This window comes from Mauremys mutica, chromosome 16 (genome assembly GCF_020497125.1).
Source record: "Mauremys mutica isolate MM-2020 ecotype Southern chromosome 16, ASM2049712v1, whole genome shotgun sequence".
NCBI classification, from domain to species: Eukaryota; Metazoa; Chordata; order Testudines; family Geoemydidae; genus Mauremys; species Mauremys mutica.
In genome coordinates this window covers 30,729,275-30,749,588 of record NC_059087.1, presented here as the reverse complement: position 1 = coordinate 30,749,588, position 20,314 = coordinate 30,729,275, and the positions used below count along the sequence as shown (strand labels likewise).

General features: G+C 54.4%; 1 protein-coding gene across 7 annotated transcripts in view; it reads right to left on the bottom strand.

The window, feature by feature from the left end:
* The window catches only part of EMID1 (EMI domain containing 1), a 127,783-nt gene that overhangs the window by 93,214 nt on the left and 14,255 nt on the right, over positions 1 to 20,314 (bottom strand). For 3 of the 7 annotated variants that reach the window (XM_044990270.1, XM_044990271.1, XR_006573920.1), the window contains exons 1-2: positions 14,418 to 14,692; positions 13,823 to 14,222 (exon numbers count right to left, since the gene is read on the bottom strand). In XM_044990270.1, the coding sequence (XP_044846205.1) occupies positions 13,823 to 13,941 (119 nt within the window). In that variant the 5' untranslated portion in view covers positions 13,942 to 14,222; positions 14,418 to 14,692. Of the gene's footprint in view, positions 1 to 13,822; positions 14,223 to 14,417; positions 14,693 to 14,985; positions 15,505 to 20,314 lie in introns of those variants that run through there. The other 4 variants (XM_044990267.1, XM_044990265.1, XM_044990268.1 and 1 more) reach the window with 2 other exon arrangements.

The following is a 20,314-nucleotide window of genomic DNA, read 5'->3' as shown; positions in this document are numbered from 1 at the left end:
CACACAGCAGGCTGCTGCCATAAAGACAGCGCCAGCGAACTTTTAATCTGCCAAATGCACGTTCAGCGGTCATTCTGCACCTAACAAAGCCTATTGTTGAAGTCCGTGCTCCTTGCTGCTGTCCAGGTTTCCGGTGTAAGGCTTCATGAGCAATGGAAGTAAGGGGTACGCCAGGTCTCCCAGGATCAAAATGGGCGTTTCAACGTCTCCCATTGGAACCTTCTGATCTGAAAACAACGTCCCTGCCTGTAGCTTTCTGTACAGGCCAGTGTTCCTGAAGATGCACACCTTCCCTGACTACCCTGCGCTGATATCAGTGAAACAACCCCAGTGATCCACAAGCACCTCCAATACCATAGAGAAGTACCCCTTTCCGTTGATGTACTCCGTCGCAAGATGGTCGGGGCCAAAATTGGGATATGCATGCCATCTATTGCTCCGTCGCAGTTAAGGAATTCCATTGCTGAAAACCATCTACTATTTCACACACATTTCCAAGAGTCACGGTCTTTCATGGCAGGATGCAATTAATGGCCCTGCACACTTGCAGGAACGTAATCCCCATGGTGGACTTCCCAACTCCAAAATGATTCACAACTTACTTGCTTCTACACAGCGATCACCACACACCAAGAGGGCAACTCTCATTCTGGTGTCCTTGTGCTGCAGTGCTGAGGCAAGCTCCACACACAGTTCAAGGAATTGGCTTTGCACATCCGAAAGTTCTGCAGCCACTGTTCGTCATCCCCGAGCTGCATCACAATCTGATCCCACCACTCAGTGCTTGTTTCCCGAGCCCAGTAGTGATAGTCCACTATGTGCAGCTACTCCATGAATGCCAAAAGTAATCTGGTGTTGTTTCTTTCCATGGCACTCAGCAGGGCAGGCACCTCGGATTCCTGTTCAGATTGGGTGCTCATGATGATGTACTGCATCACCAGCCGTGATGTGCTCAGAACACTGACCACAACAGTAGTCAGCAGTGCGGGATCCATCCTTTCAGGCAGAGAGGGCAGGCACACAGTAAATGGGCTGTTGAAAAATGACGCGAAATGTAGTCGGAAGACCACAGAATGATGGGACAGAAAAAGCTGCATCATGGGACATTGAGCCCTCATCCGTGATGCACTGCAATCCACTCTGCCTTCCCACAACTCCTAGCTGCAGAAGGTGGCGAGTAACACACTGGGATAGCTAGCTACCCACAGTGCACTGCTCTCACTGCCAATGTTAGGGCACCACGTGTGGACGCACTCTGCCAACAGAAGAAGCATCATGAGAACATGCACAAAGTGATGTAATTATAGCAGTTTATAATTGTTGGTGGGTTTGGTCCTGCTTTGAGCAGGGGGTTGGACTAGATGACCTCCTGAGGTCCCTTCCAACCCTGAGATTCTATGATAACTTAACTCTGTAGTGTAGACTTAAGGCTATGTTAAGTGACACAGTCTGCTCTCTTTGCCTGTAATTCCTGCTATAAAGAGGACAGTAATTAATTGTTTGCCAGGCTCCTGGAGGTTGGACAAGAAGGAATCGGCCTAGTTTGTAGGAAAGGAGATGTAGATTGAATATTAGGAACAACTTTCCTAAGTAAAGGAGTTCAGCTCTGGACCAGGCTCCCAAGGGAGACTGTGGAATCCCTGTCACTGGAAGATTTTAAGAACAGGCTGGATGAACACCTGTCGGGGCTGGTCCTGCCTCACTGCAGGGGCTGGACTTGATGACCTCTCGAGGTCCTTTCCGGCCCTACATTTCTATGGCTCCCCTCCCATTGGCTCTTATGGGGACTGTATGTACCCAAGTGGCTGGCCATTTCTATGGAGGGACTACTTTGGGGCCCCTGGGGAGGTAGGTGCAATGTGGTAGTCAGCCACACCAGGGCCACCTCTTGAGAGATGCTGGGAAGCTGTTGGGCTCCTCTTGGCTTCAATGAGGCAGGGGAGGCAGTGTTGCCTAGTGGATAGCACCCGACTAGGCGAGCTAGGCAAAATTCTCACTCTGCTATTGTTTTGCTATGTGACCATAGGCAAGTCATTGCCCTCCCAAGCCTCAGTTTCCCCTCTGTGAGACGGGGGTAAGGACACTGACCTCCTTTGTGAAGCACTCTAGAAGAACCAGGTATTCCTCTCATTGTGATGCTCAGCCCTTTCAGGGTGAAGTGCCACAGGAGCACAGCAGGCTGGCAGGGGCTGGGCTAGGAACAGAGGAGAGCTCCTGGCCTGCAGCACAGCGGGAAGTAGTGCTGTGAGCTCCAGTGCACACGAGGAATTTTCCCAGGGTATCACCATTACACAGACCAACCATTACAAATAATCCCCAGACACCTGACCTGGGAACCAGGTGCCGAGGTGCTGCGAAAACTCGAGACTATGGCACCAAAGGCAGCGCCTCCTCTCTTGCCTGTGGTAGCTGGGGCAGCCAGCATGATGGCTTCTTCTGCAGGCTGCTGGCTACTGGCCTTGGCACGGCCAAGCCCTTTCTCTGGGTTTTCCTCTGAGCACACTGAAATCAAAGGGAGCGGAGCAGGTTGGAAAGGCAGCACTAGAGCCCTGGGCGGGACTAGTGTAGAGCCCTGCAGCGGGACTGGGATCCCACGAGGCCCACAGAATCCGCTGCCATATTAGCGGGAGTGGGTATTGTGGGGTGGGATGGGAGCAGGATTCAATAGTCCTGTGCAGGGCTGTAGGCAGACAGAGTGGAGAGATCAAAGGACAGCAACAAAAAATAACCCACGATCCATCTGGAGCCAGGATCCCAAGATGAGCTAAGTGCAGCACAGAGCCAGGATGGCGAGGGACCAAACCCACATGTTATGAAGGGAAAAAACCCTGGGAGCTGAGCTCAGCACAGAGACGGAGCCAGCCAGCCCAGATTGCACGGGGACCAAGGACTGGCCCTGGCCGCCCGCCCACCCACAACAGGCCATTGCGAAAATGATGGGGAAAGACACAGAGAACGTCTGTCCCCAGGGGTGAAAGTAGAACTAGAGACTTACCGGTATGGGGCTGGGCTGGGGCCGGCTCTGGCCCCCGGAAGGGCAGGGGTCTCAGGCAGAAGGGGCGGGGATGCGGGTCAGAGCCAGCCCCAGCCTGCCCTGTACTGGTAAGTGCCCTCCCCCTCCCTCGCCAGGGTAGCAGTGGCAGCCAGGGGCTCCGGCGGCTATTTAAAGGGCCCAAGGCTCGGCCGCCGCTACCTCCCTGGGCCCTTTAAACTGCTGCCGGAGCCCCTGGCTGCCGCTGCTACCCCAGGGCTCTGGCAGCAGGGCTCCGGGGGCTATTTAAAGGGCCCAGGACTCTCCTGCTTCTCCCGCCTCGGCCCTTTAAATAGCCCCCGGAGCCCTGGGGTAGTGGTGGCGGGGCTCCGGCAGCTATTTAAAGGGCCCAGGGCAGTAGAGGCAGCGGGAGTCCCGGCCCTTTAAATAGCCCCTGGAGCCCCACTGCCGCTACCCCAGGGCTCCAGCAGCAGGGCTCTGGTGGCAGTTTAAAGGGCCTTTAAATTGCCGCCTGGAGAAGCCGGCTGCCCCGGTACGGCGCACTGGCCTGCTTTCACCTCTGTCTCTCCCACTCACTGGACAGACAAAGAAACTGCCTGAGCTCACCTGCTCCAGGGCGAAACACAGCCAGGCTGGGCAGAACCAGCTACTACCGTGTATAATCGACGGTACTCCCTGCAGCGCCTCCTGGCCTCGGAGCTGGACAGGCCTTCTGCACCCTTCCCAAGAGCGCCCCGCGCTGGAGACAAGCTGGGAGTGCAGTAGCTAGCTAGCTCCCCCTAACGCTGCTACGCTGGCCGACACCGGGGACCTCCAAAGCTACAAAGCAGGAGCTGCTACAGTGTGAACTAAAGAGCCAGGCTTCCAAGCTGGGGCTGTAAGACCCATATACTCTGTGCTGTGGGTCGGAAACAGAGGGCGACCACTGGGTTACACTGGTGCAAGTTTTATTGCACCTCCTGCTGGAAGAGTCTGGGAGTGCTCCAGAGTTAAAGCTCCTGCACCGTTTGCAACAGTGCCTCCTGCTGGGAGAGGCCAGCACTGCAGTCCACAGGCCCCCTGCAGTGGTGTGGAAGTGGCTGGTGCGGCACAGACCCATTGGTTTCCCCACTCCATGACCCAAATCCTCGCCATAGAGCGTCCCGTTTTGCTTTGAAAGCAGCCAGGCCCTGGGCCTGCAGAAAAGCTGGGGATGTGAGGCGGGGGATGACACTGCCCCCGCCTCTGATCTCCTCCCAGCTTGCGTGTCCCCAATACTGCCGCCTTTCCCTGAGGCAGCACCAGGGCATCCCCCACTCGCAGCTCCTCCCAGTGGGCTCAGAGGGATGCGGACAGGACATGGGGAGATCAAGCCCTTTGCCTCCACTGCATGGGCTCAAATCTGCCCCCCACCCCCAGCCATTCCCAGCTAGTGCCTCCCCCACGGGCAGACAGCTAAAGTGGCAGATAGACTGTAGAGGGGTCAGAGCACCGAGCCCTCTGCTCTGGGGCTGGGGGGATCAGAACATCTAGCCACTTGCTCTGGGAACATGGGGTGGGGTCAGAGCACCAAGCCCCTTGTTCAGGGGCCATGGGGGAAATCAGACCACCCAGTCCTTTGTTCAGAGCTCTGTGTGTGTGGTGAGGGGGTGTCAGAGCACCCAGCCCCTTGTTTGGGGGCCAGGGGGGTGTCAGAGCACCCAGCCCCTTGTTTGCGGGTCATGGGGGGTGTCAGAGCACCCAGCCCCTAGTTTGGGGGGGTGTCAGAGCACCCAGCCCCTTGTTTGGGGGTCATGGGGGGTGTCAGAGCACCCAGCCCCTTGTTTGGGGGTCATGGGGGGGTGTCAGAGCACCCAGCCCCTTGTTTGAGGGCCATGGGGGGTGTCAGAGCACCCAGCCCCTTGTTTGGGGGGGTGTCAGAGCACCCAGCCCCTTGTTTGGGGGTCATGGGGGGTGTCAGAGCACCCAGCCCCTTGTTTGGGGGTCATGGGGGGGTGTCAGAGCACCCAGCCCCTTGTTTGGGAGTCATGGGGGGGTCAGAGCACCCAGCCCCTTGTTTGGGGGCCATGGGGGGTGTCAGAGCACCCAGCCCCTTGTTTAGGAGTCATGGGGGGGTGTCAGAGCACCCAGCCCCTTGTTTGAGGGTCATGGAGGGGTCAGAACACCCAGCCCCTTGTTTGGGGGTCATGGGGGGGTCAGAGCACCCAGCCCCTTGTTTGAGGGCCATGGGGGGTGTCAGAGCACCCAGCCCCTTGTTTGGGGGTCATGGGGGGGGTCAGAACACCCAGCCCCTTGTTCGGGGGCTATGGGGGGAGGGGGTTAGAGTGCTCAGCCCCTTGTTCAGGGCTGTGGGGGGGTCAGAGCACCTAGCCCCTTGTGCAGGGGTTCCTGTCACTCTCACAGGAAAGCTGAGGGATAATCAGGGGTTGGGATTTATGGGAAGGGGCTCAAGCCCCTCAGGGGAGAGGGCCAGGCTCCACTCCATCCTGGGGAGCTAGTCTCTGGAAGACATTGCCATGTGTTCTACGGGATTCATGGAGTCATAGACGTAAGGTCAGAAGGGACCATTATGGTCATTAAGGGCTGGTCTGCACTGGGGGTGTGTGTCGATCTAAGATATGTAACTTCAGCTACGTGAATAACTTCAACTTCAGCTATGCATCTTAGATCGATTCACCTCGGGTCCTCACGGCGCGGGATCAACGTCCGCGGCTCCCCCTGTCGACTCCGCTACCGCCGTTCACGCTGGTGGAGTTCCGGAGTCAACAGGAGCGCTTTCGGGGATCGATATATCGCGTCTAGATGAGATGCAATATATCGATCCCTGATAAATCAATCGCTACCCGCCAATACGGTGGGTAGTCTGGACCTCCTGCACAACGCAGGCCACAGAATCTCACCCACCCACTCCTGTAACAAACCCCTAACCTATGTCTTGAGCTATTGAAGTCCTCAAATCATGGTTTAAAGACCTCAAGGTGCAGAGAATCCTCCGGCAAGTGACCCGTGCCCCACGCTGCAGAGGAAGGCGAAAAACCTCCAGGGCCTCTGTCAATCTGTCCTGGAGGAAAATTCCTTCCCGACCCGAAATATGGCGATCAGCTAAACCCTGAGCATGTGGGCAAGACTCACCAGCCAGCACCCAGGAAAGAATGAAGAATGAAGACTCCTAAATGAAGACTTCGGCCCAGGGTTCCCTTCCTCTTCCCAGCTGGGGCAGAGGGGCCGTGGTGCGGGAGGGGGCACAGTGCTGGGGGTGCCCTGGGCGGGCGCTCAGCCCAGCCCTGACTCTGGGACTGGCCTGGAGCAGGGGTGGCTGTGGCATCCCTAGCTGGCGAAGGCCATGAGGTCCCTCCCTCCCTCCCGCTCACTGGCTCTCACATTCCTCGCGCATTCCCAGCCAGAGTTGTCCGTCACCGTTTGGCCTCTCCGTCCCTCCTGCAGCGGGGCCGGGGGCCCTCCCCACCACAAAGGCTCTTTATGTGATGCCTCTCTCTCGAAGTGGAAAGTGGGCTCTCAGCAGCGGAGACCCTGGCCCTGCATGGTAGGCTCAAGCCCCTGCCCCCGCAGCTGTGACTCCCTCCGCCCAGCAGCCTCCACTCCCTCTGCCCAGCTAAGCCCCAGGGGCAAGGGAAGGCCTGGGTGACTCTGGCTGTAAGGGGCCGTCTCTGTGGCGAGGGAGGGCATGCTCCCAGCTGGGCGCTGGAATGTCAGAACTCAGCACGTGGGCAGCTGCAGGGCCCCTGGCTGGGATTCCTCCCTATCACGGCTCCCCACAAAGGGAGGGAGAAGATGCCATGAGGCCGAGCAGAACAAAGACACTGGCATGCTGGCTCCCATGCCCACGCTGGGGGAATGCTGCAGTTTGTCTCACTCAGCGCTCTGCCTGGGGGTTAATCTATTGCAAACCGTGTCTCTTGCACAACTGGCTGCAGCTGGCAGCCCTCCCGGACCCCCTTCCTGGCAGCACCCTCACTAGCTGGCACTCCCACGTTCTTCCCAACGGCCACCGCTGCTGTGCTGGGAGAGGGTGTGGGAACCAGCCCCACAGCGACTCCTGCTGGCTGACACTGATATCAGCGTTGCTCCTCTGACACCTGCAACAGCTCCTGCAGGGGATCCAAGCACTGGAACAGCTGGGAGCTCCCCACCCCTGCCCCAGCAGTGCTCCGGGGGCTGGAACAGCTGGGAGCTCCCCACCCCTGCCCCAGCAGTGCCCCAGGGGCTGGAATGGGGGAAAGGAAGGAGGTGTGGTGGGCACACTGAGTGCTGGGGCTGTCTCTGAGGTTTAGCGAGGCCGGGGTTTTCCCAGGGGGCCAGGTTCTCCAGGGCTCAGCACCCACAGTTGGGTTCAGATTTGTAAAAGATCAGCACCCAATGTGCTATGCCCTTCAGATTCCAGCCAGCCAGCGACCCCTCGCTGAGTGACAGGCTGTCCCACAAAGAACTGCGACACCCTACGTCCAGTGTGGGGCAGGCTTCGGGTTGCTGACCTAGGCTATGCTCTAGCCAGGCATGCTGCTTGAATGACCCCTGGGCTCTAACCACAGCAGGCTGCTGCCCTGCACCACTCTTAAACCCTGGCACTGCTGCCACCACACACCTCTGCTGGGAGCAGTATCCTAACTACAGCATGCCAGCCCACACCCCCTTCAGGCCTGCCTGGGCCCATGCCCACCTACAGCCAGGGCCCCGGCTGCCGTACATCCTGCCCACCTACACTCTTGTCTCATGCCTACCCAGATCCAGGCCCCATGTCTACCTGCACCCATGCCTGCTGCCACCTGTCAATCTTGGGAGCCACACAAGGCTCTTCAGGGCAGGGTCCATGCCTTGATGCATATTTGCAGAGCACCCAGCACAAGGCCCCGATCCTGACAGGGCCCCTGAGTGCTTTCACCCTATAGATCAGGGGTAGGCAACCTATGGCACGAGTGCCGAAGGTGGCACGCGAGCTGATTTTCAGTGGCACTCACACTGCCCAGGTCCTGGCCACCAGTCTGGGGGGCTCTGCATTTTAATTTAATTTTAAGTGAAACTTCTTAAACATTTTAAAAATCTTATTTACTTTACAGACAACAATAGTTTACTAATATATTATAGACTTATAGAAAGAGACCTTCTAAAAACGTTAAAATGTATGACTGGCATGCAAAACCTGAAATTCGAGTGAATAAATGAAGACTCGGCACAGCACTTCTGAAAGGTTGCCGACCCCTGCTATAGATATAGGACCTGGCTGGACAACACCCATCAGAAGAGTTTTCCATTGAAAACTGCAGTTTTGTCAAAATCAAAACATGTTGCAGGAATGTGTCAATTCTGACTAAATTTTTGACAGGAAAAAGTTGAAACAAATTGTTCAAATTTCTCGTTTCGATAATGTTCATTTCACTTTCACAAGGTAAAAACGATTCTCTTCAATTGTCTCATTTCAATTCAATTAATTTTGACTGATGTTATATTTGAATCTTTATTTCCATTGTATATTTCGATAGATTATATTTATCCTCTGTATGACCCTGAATAGTTGAATGTAATATCAATGTCAAAATTATATGAATCAACATTATTGGAAGGGCACATTTATATTAAAATGAAGCATTGCAATGATCCCAAATTCAATGTGGGGGTGGGGGGGCGAGATGATCTGTTTTGTGGGAAATTTCATTCCAATGTGGAATGAAAAATCATTTCAGAATTTCCCATGAATGGCAATTCCAATTCCCAACCAGCTGGAGTCAATATTAAACAACCCAAGCAGGCCTGACCGGGGGACCCGCAGGAGGGTGGGGCGCCCTGGCTGCAGAGCCACGGGCCGGATGATTCATCTTGCTGCTTTGTGACCTGTGAGATGCCTGTCTGCTCTCCGAGGAGAAAGGCCTTTGAAAAGGAGCTGCCGTGCAAGGAGAATAAAGAATTTGCCAGGGGGAGGGGCACTGCTTACTTTTTAAATAGGGGACTCATCAAGAGAAAAAAAAGAGTGGGAGGGGAGCTCATTGTCTGGCAAGCTCTGGGGGGCTAGTGGAGGGTGGAGAGGATCAGCAAGAGGGGTGATTTTCCAGAGGGACGGGGCCAAATCCATCCTGGGTGTAACAGCAGTGAAGTCAGTACAAAAGGCCTGACCGTAGGCAAGTCACTTCCCGCTTATACACCTGTTTCCCCCCCACTAGTCAGACTGAGCGCTCTTCGGGGCAGGGTGCGTCTCCCTGGGCGCCCTGCCATGGTAGAATGACGGTGGGCAATGGGGCAGAAGGCGGATCAGGCTCTATCTTGCACGCAGGGAATGCAGGTCGGGCGGGGGGTGGGGAAATCACCTTCTGTCCTGGCCAATAGGGGGCAGCACAGAGAATAGAAGAGGTAGGATAGGAAATTCTATTCCCAGCATTTACAGATTCTGGGGGCGGGGAAACCACTGGGGCGTAGAAGGTCCAGACGCTGTGCCAGGGGAGCAGGCAGCACAGCTGGCACCAGTACCTCACCGGAGGGCACACAGCGGGCAAGGGAGAGGAGGCAAAGTCACCCAAACCCTGCCTGCTGCAGCAGGAGGCAGAGAGTCCCTTGCCATAACGGTGCTCCCCCAGCCAGTGTCAGGGGACACAACAGAGTCCGCCCAGTCTGAGGAGCAGGCAGCACTGAGAGGAAAGTGTCTGACCAGCAATCCAAGGGCCCCAGGGGGTGAGAGTCCGGCTGAGTCCAATTTCTTCACACACACCCTTCTGCCCTTACACACACACACCCCTCTGCCCTTACACACACACACACACACACCCCTCTGCCCTTACACACACACACACCCCACTACCCTTACACACACACCCCACTACCCTTACACACATACACACACACACACCCCTCTGCCCTTACACACACACACACCCTTCTGCCCTTACACACACACACTCCACTACCCTTACACACATACACACACACACCCCTCTGCCCTTACACACACACCCCCCACTACCCTTACACACACATACCTGTCTGCCCTTACACCCACACACCCTCTGCCCTTACACACACACACACCCCACTACCCATACACACCCCTCTGCCCTTACAGACACACACCCCTCTGACATTACACACACACCCCTCTGACATTACATACACCCCACACACCCTCTCTGCCCTTACACACACACACCCCTCTGACATTACACACACACCCCCCACTACCCTTATACACACACATCCATCTGCCCTTACACACACACACCCCCACTACCCTTATACACACACACCCGTCTGCCCTTACACACACACACTACCCTTACACACACACACTACCCTTACACACACATACCCATCTGCCCTTACACACACACCCTCCTCTGCCCTCACACACCCCTCTGCCCTTACACACACCCTCTCTGCCCTTACACACACACCACTACCCTTACACACACATCCCACTACCCTTACACACGTCTGCCCTTACACACACACACCCCTCTGCTCTCACACACCCCTCTGCCCTAACACACACACCCCTCTGACATTACACACACCCCACATACCCTCTCTGCCCTTACACGCACACGCCCCTCTGACATTACACACGCCCCCCACACAGCCTCTCTGCCCTTACACACACCCTCTCTGCCCTTACACACACACACACCACTACCCTTACACACACATCCCACTACCCTTACACACGTCTGCCCTTACACACACACACCCCTCTGCCCTTACACACACCCCTCTGCCCTTACACACACCCTACATACCCTCTCTGCCCTTACACGCACACGCCCCTCTGACATTACACACACGCCCCCCACACAGCCTCTCTGCCCTTACACCCTCTCAGCATTACACACACACAGCCATTCCAGCTGGAGTGTCTCAGAGCACCTTGGAAAGCCCAGAACTTTCTGTCCTGCTTATAACACAGCCCTGTCCCCAGGATTAGCCCACTGCTGGAATGAAGCTCTGCCTTCCAGGGTCTCCCACAGTTATTGCTTCTGACGGTGGGTTTGGGGGGATAAGTAACACCGATATTGTATCTTTCATCAGAGCATCTCAGCTCCCTCTGCCTGAAACCTGCACACCACCTTCAGGAGACGAGCTTGGGAAGTGGAACTTAAATTCATAACTCTGCCAGACACTAAAGAGCGGGGACGTAACAGAGACCTACGCTGGCTTTATGGCCCATTATAACAATGTGTCACATCCTGCTGCCTGCTAACTCTGGTTCTTGGACCCCACAGAGGTGTTCATTACTTTATTTTAAGGGAAGTCTTACATGTGTGAACCCATATGCTTAACAATCTGTCCCTCCTTGTACTTAGCTCAAAATACTCTGGTTACCTTCACCAGACCCGAAGACAAGCTCTGTGTAGCTCAAAAGCTCGTCCCTTCCACCAACAGGAGGGGGAGGGGTAGCTCAGTGGTTTGCACATTGGCCTGCTAAACCCAGGGTTGTGAGCTCAACCCTTGAGGGGGCCATTTAGGGATCTAGGGCAAAAATCTGTCTGGGGATTGGCCCTGCTTTGAGCAGGAGGTTGGACTAGATACCTCCTGAGGTCCCTTCCAACCCTGATCTTCTATGAACAGTAAGTTATTACCTCACCTACCTTGTCACTCTCATTACACCTCTTTAACAAATGGGAAAACTGAGGCACAGGCTGGGGAAATGATTCATTCTGAAATGAGATTAGACCCCCACATGTTTTGGCTCCCAATCCCTTGCTCTATTCATTAGACAGCACTGCCTTCCCCTCTATCGCAGGTTCCTCATCCCAGAGAATGGGGTCAGATGGCTAGACATCAGGGGTTAATCATTAAACAGGAAGCCTGCAAGCAAGCTAGGTTTGTGGGTCCCCCAGGGGAGGGCAAGGCAGCATTTGGCAGGGCTCACATCCTTTTTGTAGCTATGGACCCCATCGGGGATGCGGCAGGGAGGCCCTGCCACGGCAAACCCATGGGACCTGAAAACTAAACCATCCACTGTGGAACAGCTAAACAGTTCAGCCCTAAATAGGTCAGTGACCAGAAGCTGTGGAGACAACTTCCCCAGGGTGGGCGAGGCCAGAGAGCAGGCGCTCCCCTTGGCATGTGGCAAAGGCAGCCAGCAAAGAGCAGGGCAGGGGATGGGTAGGAGGGGAAGCCGCACAGGTCTGTCTGGAGACCTTGTTCTATCCCAAGAGTAGCCACCTAGGGATCATAAGTGTCCCAAGTGGATCTCCATCATGGTCTGGATCTAGCCATCTGAGCTCTCTACGGGATTGCTAAGGCACAGCTCATCATGACAGCTACGCCCCATGGCTAGAGCAGCCCAATGTTCAAACGTGCTGTTGAGCAAGACCCCAGCACTAGTGAGCAAAAGAAGCCATGGACCATGGTTGGGTAAGGCGTGGCTGGGGAGGGACCATCACTCATTGCTGGCCTGGTTCCACAAAAGGTGGGAATCCAGTGCATTTCCTTTACTGCTGTCTCCTTCCCCCACATGCCATTGGCAGACAGCATCTGTGGCTATTCAGTCACTCTCCCCACAGCTCCCTGGCCTCCGACTGGGCTGGGAAAGCATCTGCTGGCTGGGGCAGGTTGGAGCTGCTTCACCCCAGCCCAGTTTTCTCTGCAGATGTTCCCAGCAGAGACCTTGAAAGGCCCCTTGTCCCTGAGTCCTGCTTCTCTCCAGCATCAGCATTGTTCACCCACAGCAGCAGCACGACTCCCACAGCACTCAGTGGGCCAGGGTGTTCCCAGGGCCAGCTCTCTGCTAGGGCTAAGGAGGGTGTGTGTGTAAGGTTTCCCTACCACCCTCTTGCTGTACAATCAGTTGAATCAGACTACTAGTGAAGGGCCTGAACCAAACCCCAGCTCTGAATCCCCCCGGATGATTCTCCAGAAGCTTGGAATCAGAGCCAAGTGTTGCTTCTCTGACCGTTCCTGCATGGAATAAGCCGACAGCTGCCCTGCACCCTCAGCCCAAGCTGTGCCTCGAGCTACTCAGCAGGGCTGGGAAAAGCTGCTTCTAACGTGGAATCTTTACCAAGGTTTGCACTGCTCTGTGCTTCCTGGGTTTGCCTGGGACAGGAAGGGGAAAAGAGAACACTTCTGCACAGTGTCCCTGATCAAGCCGACATCGGAAGGCCCTACGGATCCAGTGATGGAGATATTTCCAAAGCAAAACGTTTCCTGTAAACATCACAAAAGCTGGATGCTGCTCAGAACCAGCAACTCCTCCAGGGTTCCCCAGACCTCAGTAAGAGCTCCCCACACTGACTGGGGTGCTGGTGTAACAGCCCTGGTCTGTCCACAGACCAAGTAGATCATAGACAGCAGCCTGGAGCTGGGAGCTGTGAGCCCCAGGCTCCTCAGCCAAGATACCTCAACCCCAACCTGCCGGCTCGTCCAAAGGAAATTCAGCTGATGCAGATTGTTCCCTCCAAGCCTTTCTGCAGAGACAAGCTGGGAAGTACTTAACTGAGCTGAGCCCCACAACAGGCCAACCCAAGCCAGCATGCAGAGCCAAAAGGCCCCCTATGCGCCCAGCTGCCACTCACCTGTTACTCTCAACAGACATTCACCGATCAGGTCTCTTCCCACCATTATTCCTATCTGTGGGCATTTTCACAGGCCCAGCTAGAGCCAAGCCCCCCACTGGGTTGATGGCAGAATGGTGAGGACAAGAACATCACCCCTGTGGAGCTCCAGAAGTTGTACAAAGGAGGACAATGCTGTTCTACAGAGGGGGCATTCAAGCCACCCAGCCTTGGCCAAGGCTCCCAGCAGCAGAGCCAAGAACGGAAGCTGGGTCTCCTGATGCCCAGCCCTGTGCCCTACCCACTAGACCACAGCAGCATGTGCATAGCTTGCCATTGCCGAGACGCTCTTTACCTTCGGTTGGCGTACTGGAGTCCTGCCAGGCTCCAGGTGCAGCTCCCCTCAGGCAGCAGGCAGCACAGCCACAGGGCAGCTGGCAGGCATCTCATCCAGCTGAGCTGCCGTGTGCTCATCGTGTCCGTCCGTGGGGCCAGAGCTTCTGAGCTCACGCAGAGCCCTTGATCCTTCTTGAACTCAGCCGATCCCCCCGACGTACCCGACGCTCAAGGATCTCTCATTGAGAAAAGAAGAGAAGCCCCCTTGGCACAGGGACTCACGAGAAGTGTAGTGGCCTGGTGCCAAGCCTGGTCGGAATAAAGCCCAGGTTTAGCTGGGATCAAGAAGGAGGAGGCTGAGCTTGCAGGGACGGGGGGAGAGAACTCAGATCAGCGCTGCCAATCCTCCCTGCACGGCCCTGCAAAACAAAAATAATAACTGGAGCGAAGTCGCTCTCTGCATTAACTTGGCTGGGGCTCCTGCAGCAGCTGGGGGGAGGCTCCAGCTAAGCTTAGAGAGACAACAAAATCACCAGAGGAGAGATCGCCTCTCTGTGCTGCAAACTTGCAGGAGAAAAGATGGGCCACAGGGAGGGAGCGCCAGCTTCTCTCACCTTCCAGTGCTCTGGCGCTTCCTCAGGGCACAGGCAGAGGGGCTGGGGGCTATTGCAAGCCAGCTTTTTCTCCTCTCGCACTCTGCCCAGCGTTGCTCTTACCGCTGGGATGTTTGGCAAAGGAAAAAGCGATTAAGGGCAGCTCAAAGTCCTGCCCCCTTCTTTCGACTGGATTAAGGAACCCAAACAATCCCAGAGGCTTTTCAAAAGACGAGCGTTGCTCTCGCCTCCTTCCCACCCCCCACCCCCTCTCCTTCATGTTCAAGACGTGGACTGATTTCATATTCCCAGCCTCGCTAAGCGGCAAGGGGAGGGGGAAGCCACTTAGATCATATACAGAGCTCACTTCTTTCTGCTTCCCAGATCCAGCCCCCCACAGAGAACCACTTCCTGGGATTGCTCGGAAAGGATCCAATTCTCCTCTTCCACAGCTGGCTGCAATGGCTTTACTCCTGTAAAGGAGAGAGGCCCAACAGGAACCAGCTGCTAAACTTGGAAAGGTGAAGGGGGAGGGGGCACAATCTGGGCTAAATCCCCAGTCTGTGTAGTTCCATAGTGCTCCACTTACTTTGACGGTTGTCCCCAAATTTACACCAGCAGGGGTCTGGCTCCCTTTTGGCTGGATCTGGCTGGTGTAAATAAGGAGGAATGAATGGGGTGGTACCAGCATGTGAGCAGAATCCGGCCTTTTGTTTTCAATAGACTTCACCAAATGACTGCTTGGCCTGGGGACTTCCTTTTCTTTCCTTTTCCAGGCAGGAACCACTTTGTTGCTGGGAATGTGCAGCCCAGGAAAAACAGCTCCTCAGGTGAGAACAGACCCTGCCTCCCAGTTTCAAACCAGTCACACGAAGGAGAGGTGCCGTGCGCTCAAGGTCGGGGCCTTAGGGCTGTCACTGCAGGACAAGCAGGGGTCCAGGAACATTAGCAGGGGAGGTGCTGTGAGGATGTGTGTTTCTGGCCAGGCTGAAGCCCTTTTCTTTTGCTCTCCATTCTCCACTGCCAGATCACTGGAAACAAGAGGATCTTTATCCTTCAGGACATAATCTCAAGCCAGTCATTTTCTGTGCTGTTCCCTTCGCTGTTACTGGAGGTAAAGAAGAACCTGGATCAAAACTCCCCTGATTTAAACTCTCTGCAGTGCTGGAGCTGGCTCCAGAGCCACACATCCCCGAATCCCGACCTGCATCCAAATTTCCAAATTGTGCCTCACCCCCATTTCTAGCATGGTCCAAATCACTCCCACCCCCACCCCATGCAAACACCACTGGACTTCAGACCCAGGCTATGGCCACACTAGAGAGCTTACAGTGGTGGCTGCAAACTGCAAGCTCTCCAGCGTAGCCATTCTGAGCCGAGGGGAGAAAGCTCTTCTGTCGGCTTAATTACTCTAGTCACCGTGAGCGGCAGTAGCTCTGTCAATGGGAGAAGCTCTCCCACCCACATAGCGCTATCCACAGCAGCGCTTGAACCGGCATAAAGAATGTCTTTCAGGGGACAAGTATCAGAGGGGTAGCCGTGTTAGTCTGGATCTGTAAAAGCAGCAAAGAATCCTGTGGCACCTTATAGACTAACAGACGTTTTGCAGCATGAGCTTTCGTGGGTGAATACCCACTTCATCAGATGCAAGTAGTGGAAATTTCCAGGGACAGGTATATATATGCAAGCAAACTCAACTGCTAGAACAGGGCCTCATCCTCCCTGATTGAACTAACATCGTTATCTCTAGCTTGCTTCTTGCTTGCATATATATACCTGTCCCTGGAAATTTCCACTACTTGCATCCGACGAAGTGGGTATTCACCCACGAAAGCTCATGCTGCAAAACGTCTGTTAGTCTACAAGGTGCCACAGGATTCTTTGCTGCTCTTTCAGGGGAGCAGCTAATTCACACACTGGGTGACATAATTTATGTTGTTTTAAGCTGTAGAGTAGCCAGAGCCCCAGAAGTGGATCTGAGCTTGGTGGCCTGGGTTTAACACAATCAGGGTCTTGCTTTCTCTCTTCCTGGATTCTCCTACTGCAAAATCATCAGCACAACACCACACACCTGCCATGGCAGGAAGATGACAGGGAAACTAATATCCGCCTGTACCATGCAGGCTTCCGATGAGTTAACCTGCCAGCTGCAACCGGGGGAGAGAACATTTTGGGAGGGAGTCAGCGTTAGCTCTAGTTCCCACACAAACATCCTCACCTCAGCAATTAGCAAAGGCAATGTGGATCTACTTCTACTGCCCCAAAGACTGGAGGAGTGGCTGAAAGAAACATGATGTGCCAGGTAAATGAATGGAGGTTTAAGTCAGAGAGATGTGAACCCTTAACTGGGTTGGAAAGCGACTCTTCCTTGCTTGCTTTCTATATTTGCTCAGCCCCAGAGTTTTGTGCTTTCATGGCAAATCCACTGTGCTTGCTGCAAAGGGAAAACTCAAACTGCTATAATTCTGTGAGCCGTGGAGTCAAAGAAAGAGCAACAAGCGAGGGGTTAAGACCTGGAGAGTGGGATGCTTGAATCTCCATCAAATATCTCTGTGCCCCAGTCTCAGCCAGTGCACATGGCTCCTGGCCTCTCTAGTGGAAACCTGCCCCTCCAGGGAGAGGGATTCCTGCAAAGGCTCCTCTACAGCTGCTCCCCTGCTCACAGCTCCTCCAAATGGTTCACAGGAGCTTTCAAAAAATCCCCCCCATGGGTGTAGATTGGGAGGAAGAGGGTGGGGGTGGGCGGCGAGCCATTGCCCCCCCAGCTACAAGCCTCAGGCAGGCGTGGAACTTGTCCCCCCCCCACACGCGCAGCCTTGTTGGACTGACTGGAGCTGCCCCCCATCAATATTAAAGTCAAACTACACCGATGCTGCTTTTTTCCTAGGGTTACGTCTACACAGCAAAGCGAAACCCGCAGCTGGCCATGCCGGACGTGGGCTCATGGGGCTCATGCTGTAGGGCTGTTCATTGCTGTGTAGACTTCCAGGTGTGGGCAGGGTCCTAGAGCCCGGGCTCCAGCTTGAGCCCAGGCACCCACACAGCAATGGAACAGCCTGAGTTGGCTGGAACAGGCCAGCTGCAGGTTTTCCTTTGCTGTGTAGATGTACCCCTAGAGGGCAGCAGTTCCTCGAGAATCAGGAGCCAGCCTAAGGGAGCGCAGGGAAAGACACATGGATTCCCACAGGCGGTTTCTGGGGACAGCGGGTTGTTTAGATTGTCAGCTTTCTGGAGCAGGGACTGTCTTTTTGTTCTCTGTCAAACGGGGTCCTCCAGGTGCTACCTGTTACAGCCTGGCCTGTACCACTCTGTACAGTCACCAGTCGGGGTCCCATGTGCTTCCAGGCCTTTTGGGTCAGGCCAGAATCTAGTCACTGTTCCTAGCACACTCCCAGGCTCAGTCCTCTTGTCTGACACCCGTCCTGCTGCTGCGCAGCTGCCCTAGATCCTTAAATCAGTGTCAGAGACAGGGGGGCTGGAACAGTTTGTATAGTGCTGAGAACCACTGAGCCAAACTGCAAACCCTGTATATGATGGAAACCACTCCAGGTCAGGGGATGCGGCAGCCCCCCCAGCACCCCTAGTTCCAGCATCTATGGTCAGAGATGTCACAACCCCTCAGAGCTCCACCTGGGCTGGGAGCGCAACGGGCTGCAAGTTGAACCCCTTCAGGGACAATGTGGCAGGAAAGCAAGGCCCACACACTTAGCAAAGGCCCACAGTGACCGTACTCTGAAAGCATCCGCGTTACAGAGCTTTGGAAAGAGAAGTCCTGAGACACCCCACCCACGTCTGATCTCACACCTCCCAGCCAGTCCAAGGTATGTCAGCATCCCAGGCTGGATAGAGTCCTGGCTGCTCTCACTTTCCTGCAAGTCCTCCTAAGGGTGGCGATGGGGATCTTGTTCTCCCCCAACCTTCAGGCATCATGGTTGGAAGCCCATTGGTCCATGGGCTGGGCTAACAATTGAGAGTCATACAAAGGCAATGGCCCTAGAGTCCTGTCTTGATGGCTTCCTTGGGATGGTCCTTCTGTGAGGTGTCGAGCCCCTTCCTGGCTAGGACGGCTGTCTGTGAGGCAGGACACCCTAACTGAGACGTGTGTTCAGCACACAGAACAATATGATGTTCATAACTGGATCCTACGTGCCCAGCTCTGTCACGCTGCCACAACGGAAATAAAGTGTAATGACAATAATAAAAGCATCCATTTCAAGTGGCATTCAAAATTCAGTGAGGACCTGACTCCTGGCAGGTGAAAATAAGAACATAAGAACAGCCATACTGGGTCATACCAAAGGTCCACCTAGCCCAGTATCCTGTCTTCTGACAGTGGCCAATGCCAGGTGCTTCGGAGTGAATGAACAGAATAGGGCAATAATCACATGATCCATCCCCTGTCGTCCAGTCCCAGCATCAGGCAGTCAGAGGCCATGGGACACCCAGAACATGGAATTACATCCCTGACCATCTTGGCTTATAGCCAGCAATCGACCTATCTTCCATGAACTGTGTACTTCTTTACTGAACCCAGTTACGCTTTTGGCCTTCACAACATCTCCTGGCAGCAAGTTCCACAGGTTGATGGAGCACTGTGTGAAGAAGTACTTCCTTTTGTTTGTTTTAAATCTGCTGCCTATTCATTTTATTGGGTGACCCTTGGCTTTGTGTTATGTGAAGGGGAAAATAACACTTCCCTATTCACGTTCTCCACACCATCCACGATTTTATAGACCTCTATCATATCCCCCCTCAGTCACCTCTTTTCTAAGCTGAACAGTCCCAGTGTTCCTAGGAATGGCTGCTGCGATACCAGACAGGTAGTGGCATCCAAACCCCACATGCTCTGGACTCTTGTGCACTCCTGGAATGCAGTCTGGTTCTGCTCTATCTATCTAGACAAGTGTGGCCTAGTGGACAGAGCACTGGCCTAGGAGAGCTGGGTTCTATTCCCAGTACTGGCCTGCTAGGTGACCATGAGCAAGTAATGTGCCTCAGTTTTCCCATCTGTACAATGGGAATAATGATATCCCCCCCTCCCCCCCCCAAGTGCTCTGAGATCTACTGATAAGAGTGAGGTGTTATCATCTATCTGTCCCTACCCATTGTAGTGGTATAATAGCTCCTGACAGAGTTATAACCCTCCCTCCCATGGGTGATAGATCAGTGTCCAAGATCACACAGAACTTTATTTTGTCATCCAAGCTCCCGCATCATGGCAAAAGTCCATTCCCCTGAGACACATATCCTTCCAGCCACCTGGATCAACCATACACCTTCAGTCTGAATTATGTTTAGCTTCGGTTACAGTAAATACAGGACGTGAATGAACAAACTATAGTCTGTCCACAAGCGAGCACAGCATGCATGTCTCCCGAGTAGCATCCTGCAGCAATTCTGGAAACAACATGGCTGCTTTCTTGGCAGATGGCAAGAGTCCTTATCCATTTAAAGGTACAGTATGTGGAAAACAAAGGCACCTCAGTTTCAGAGCTACCTATGCCACCATGGCAAAACAGCTGTTGTGTCAGAGTCTATTCCAGAGAGGCTTAGATTAAAAATCAAATTCCAATTCCTCTGCTGCCCCCCAGATAGGGTGACCAGACAGCAAGTGTGAAAAATCGGGACAGAGGGTGGGGGGTAATAGGATCCTATATAAGAAAAAGACCCAAAAATCGGGACTGTCCCTATAAAATCGGGACATCTGGTCACCCTACCCCCAGAGTCTACTCCAGGAGAGACCAGGAATCCAGGTCATGGTCTGCCACTCCAAGCCTCGTACTAGGCCAGTTTATTTAAAAAGAGATGCATGACAACACTTCAATGGCTATTGGCCAAGACGGTCAGGGATGCAACCCTATGCTTCAGGTGACCTCTGACTGCAGGCATGGAAGACAGGGTGGCTCCCTCCACAATTG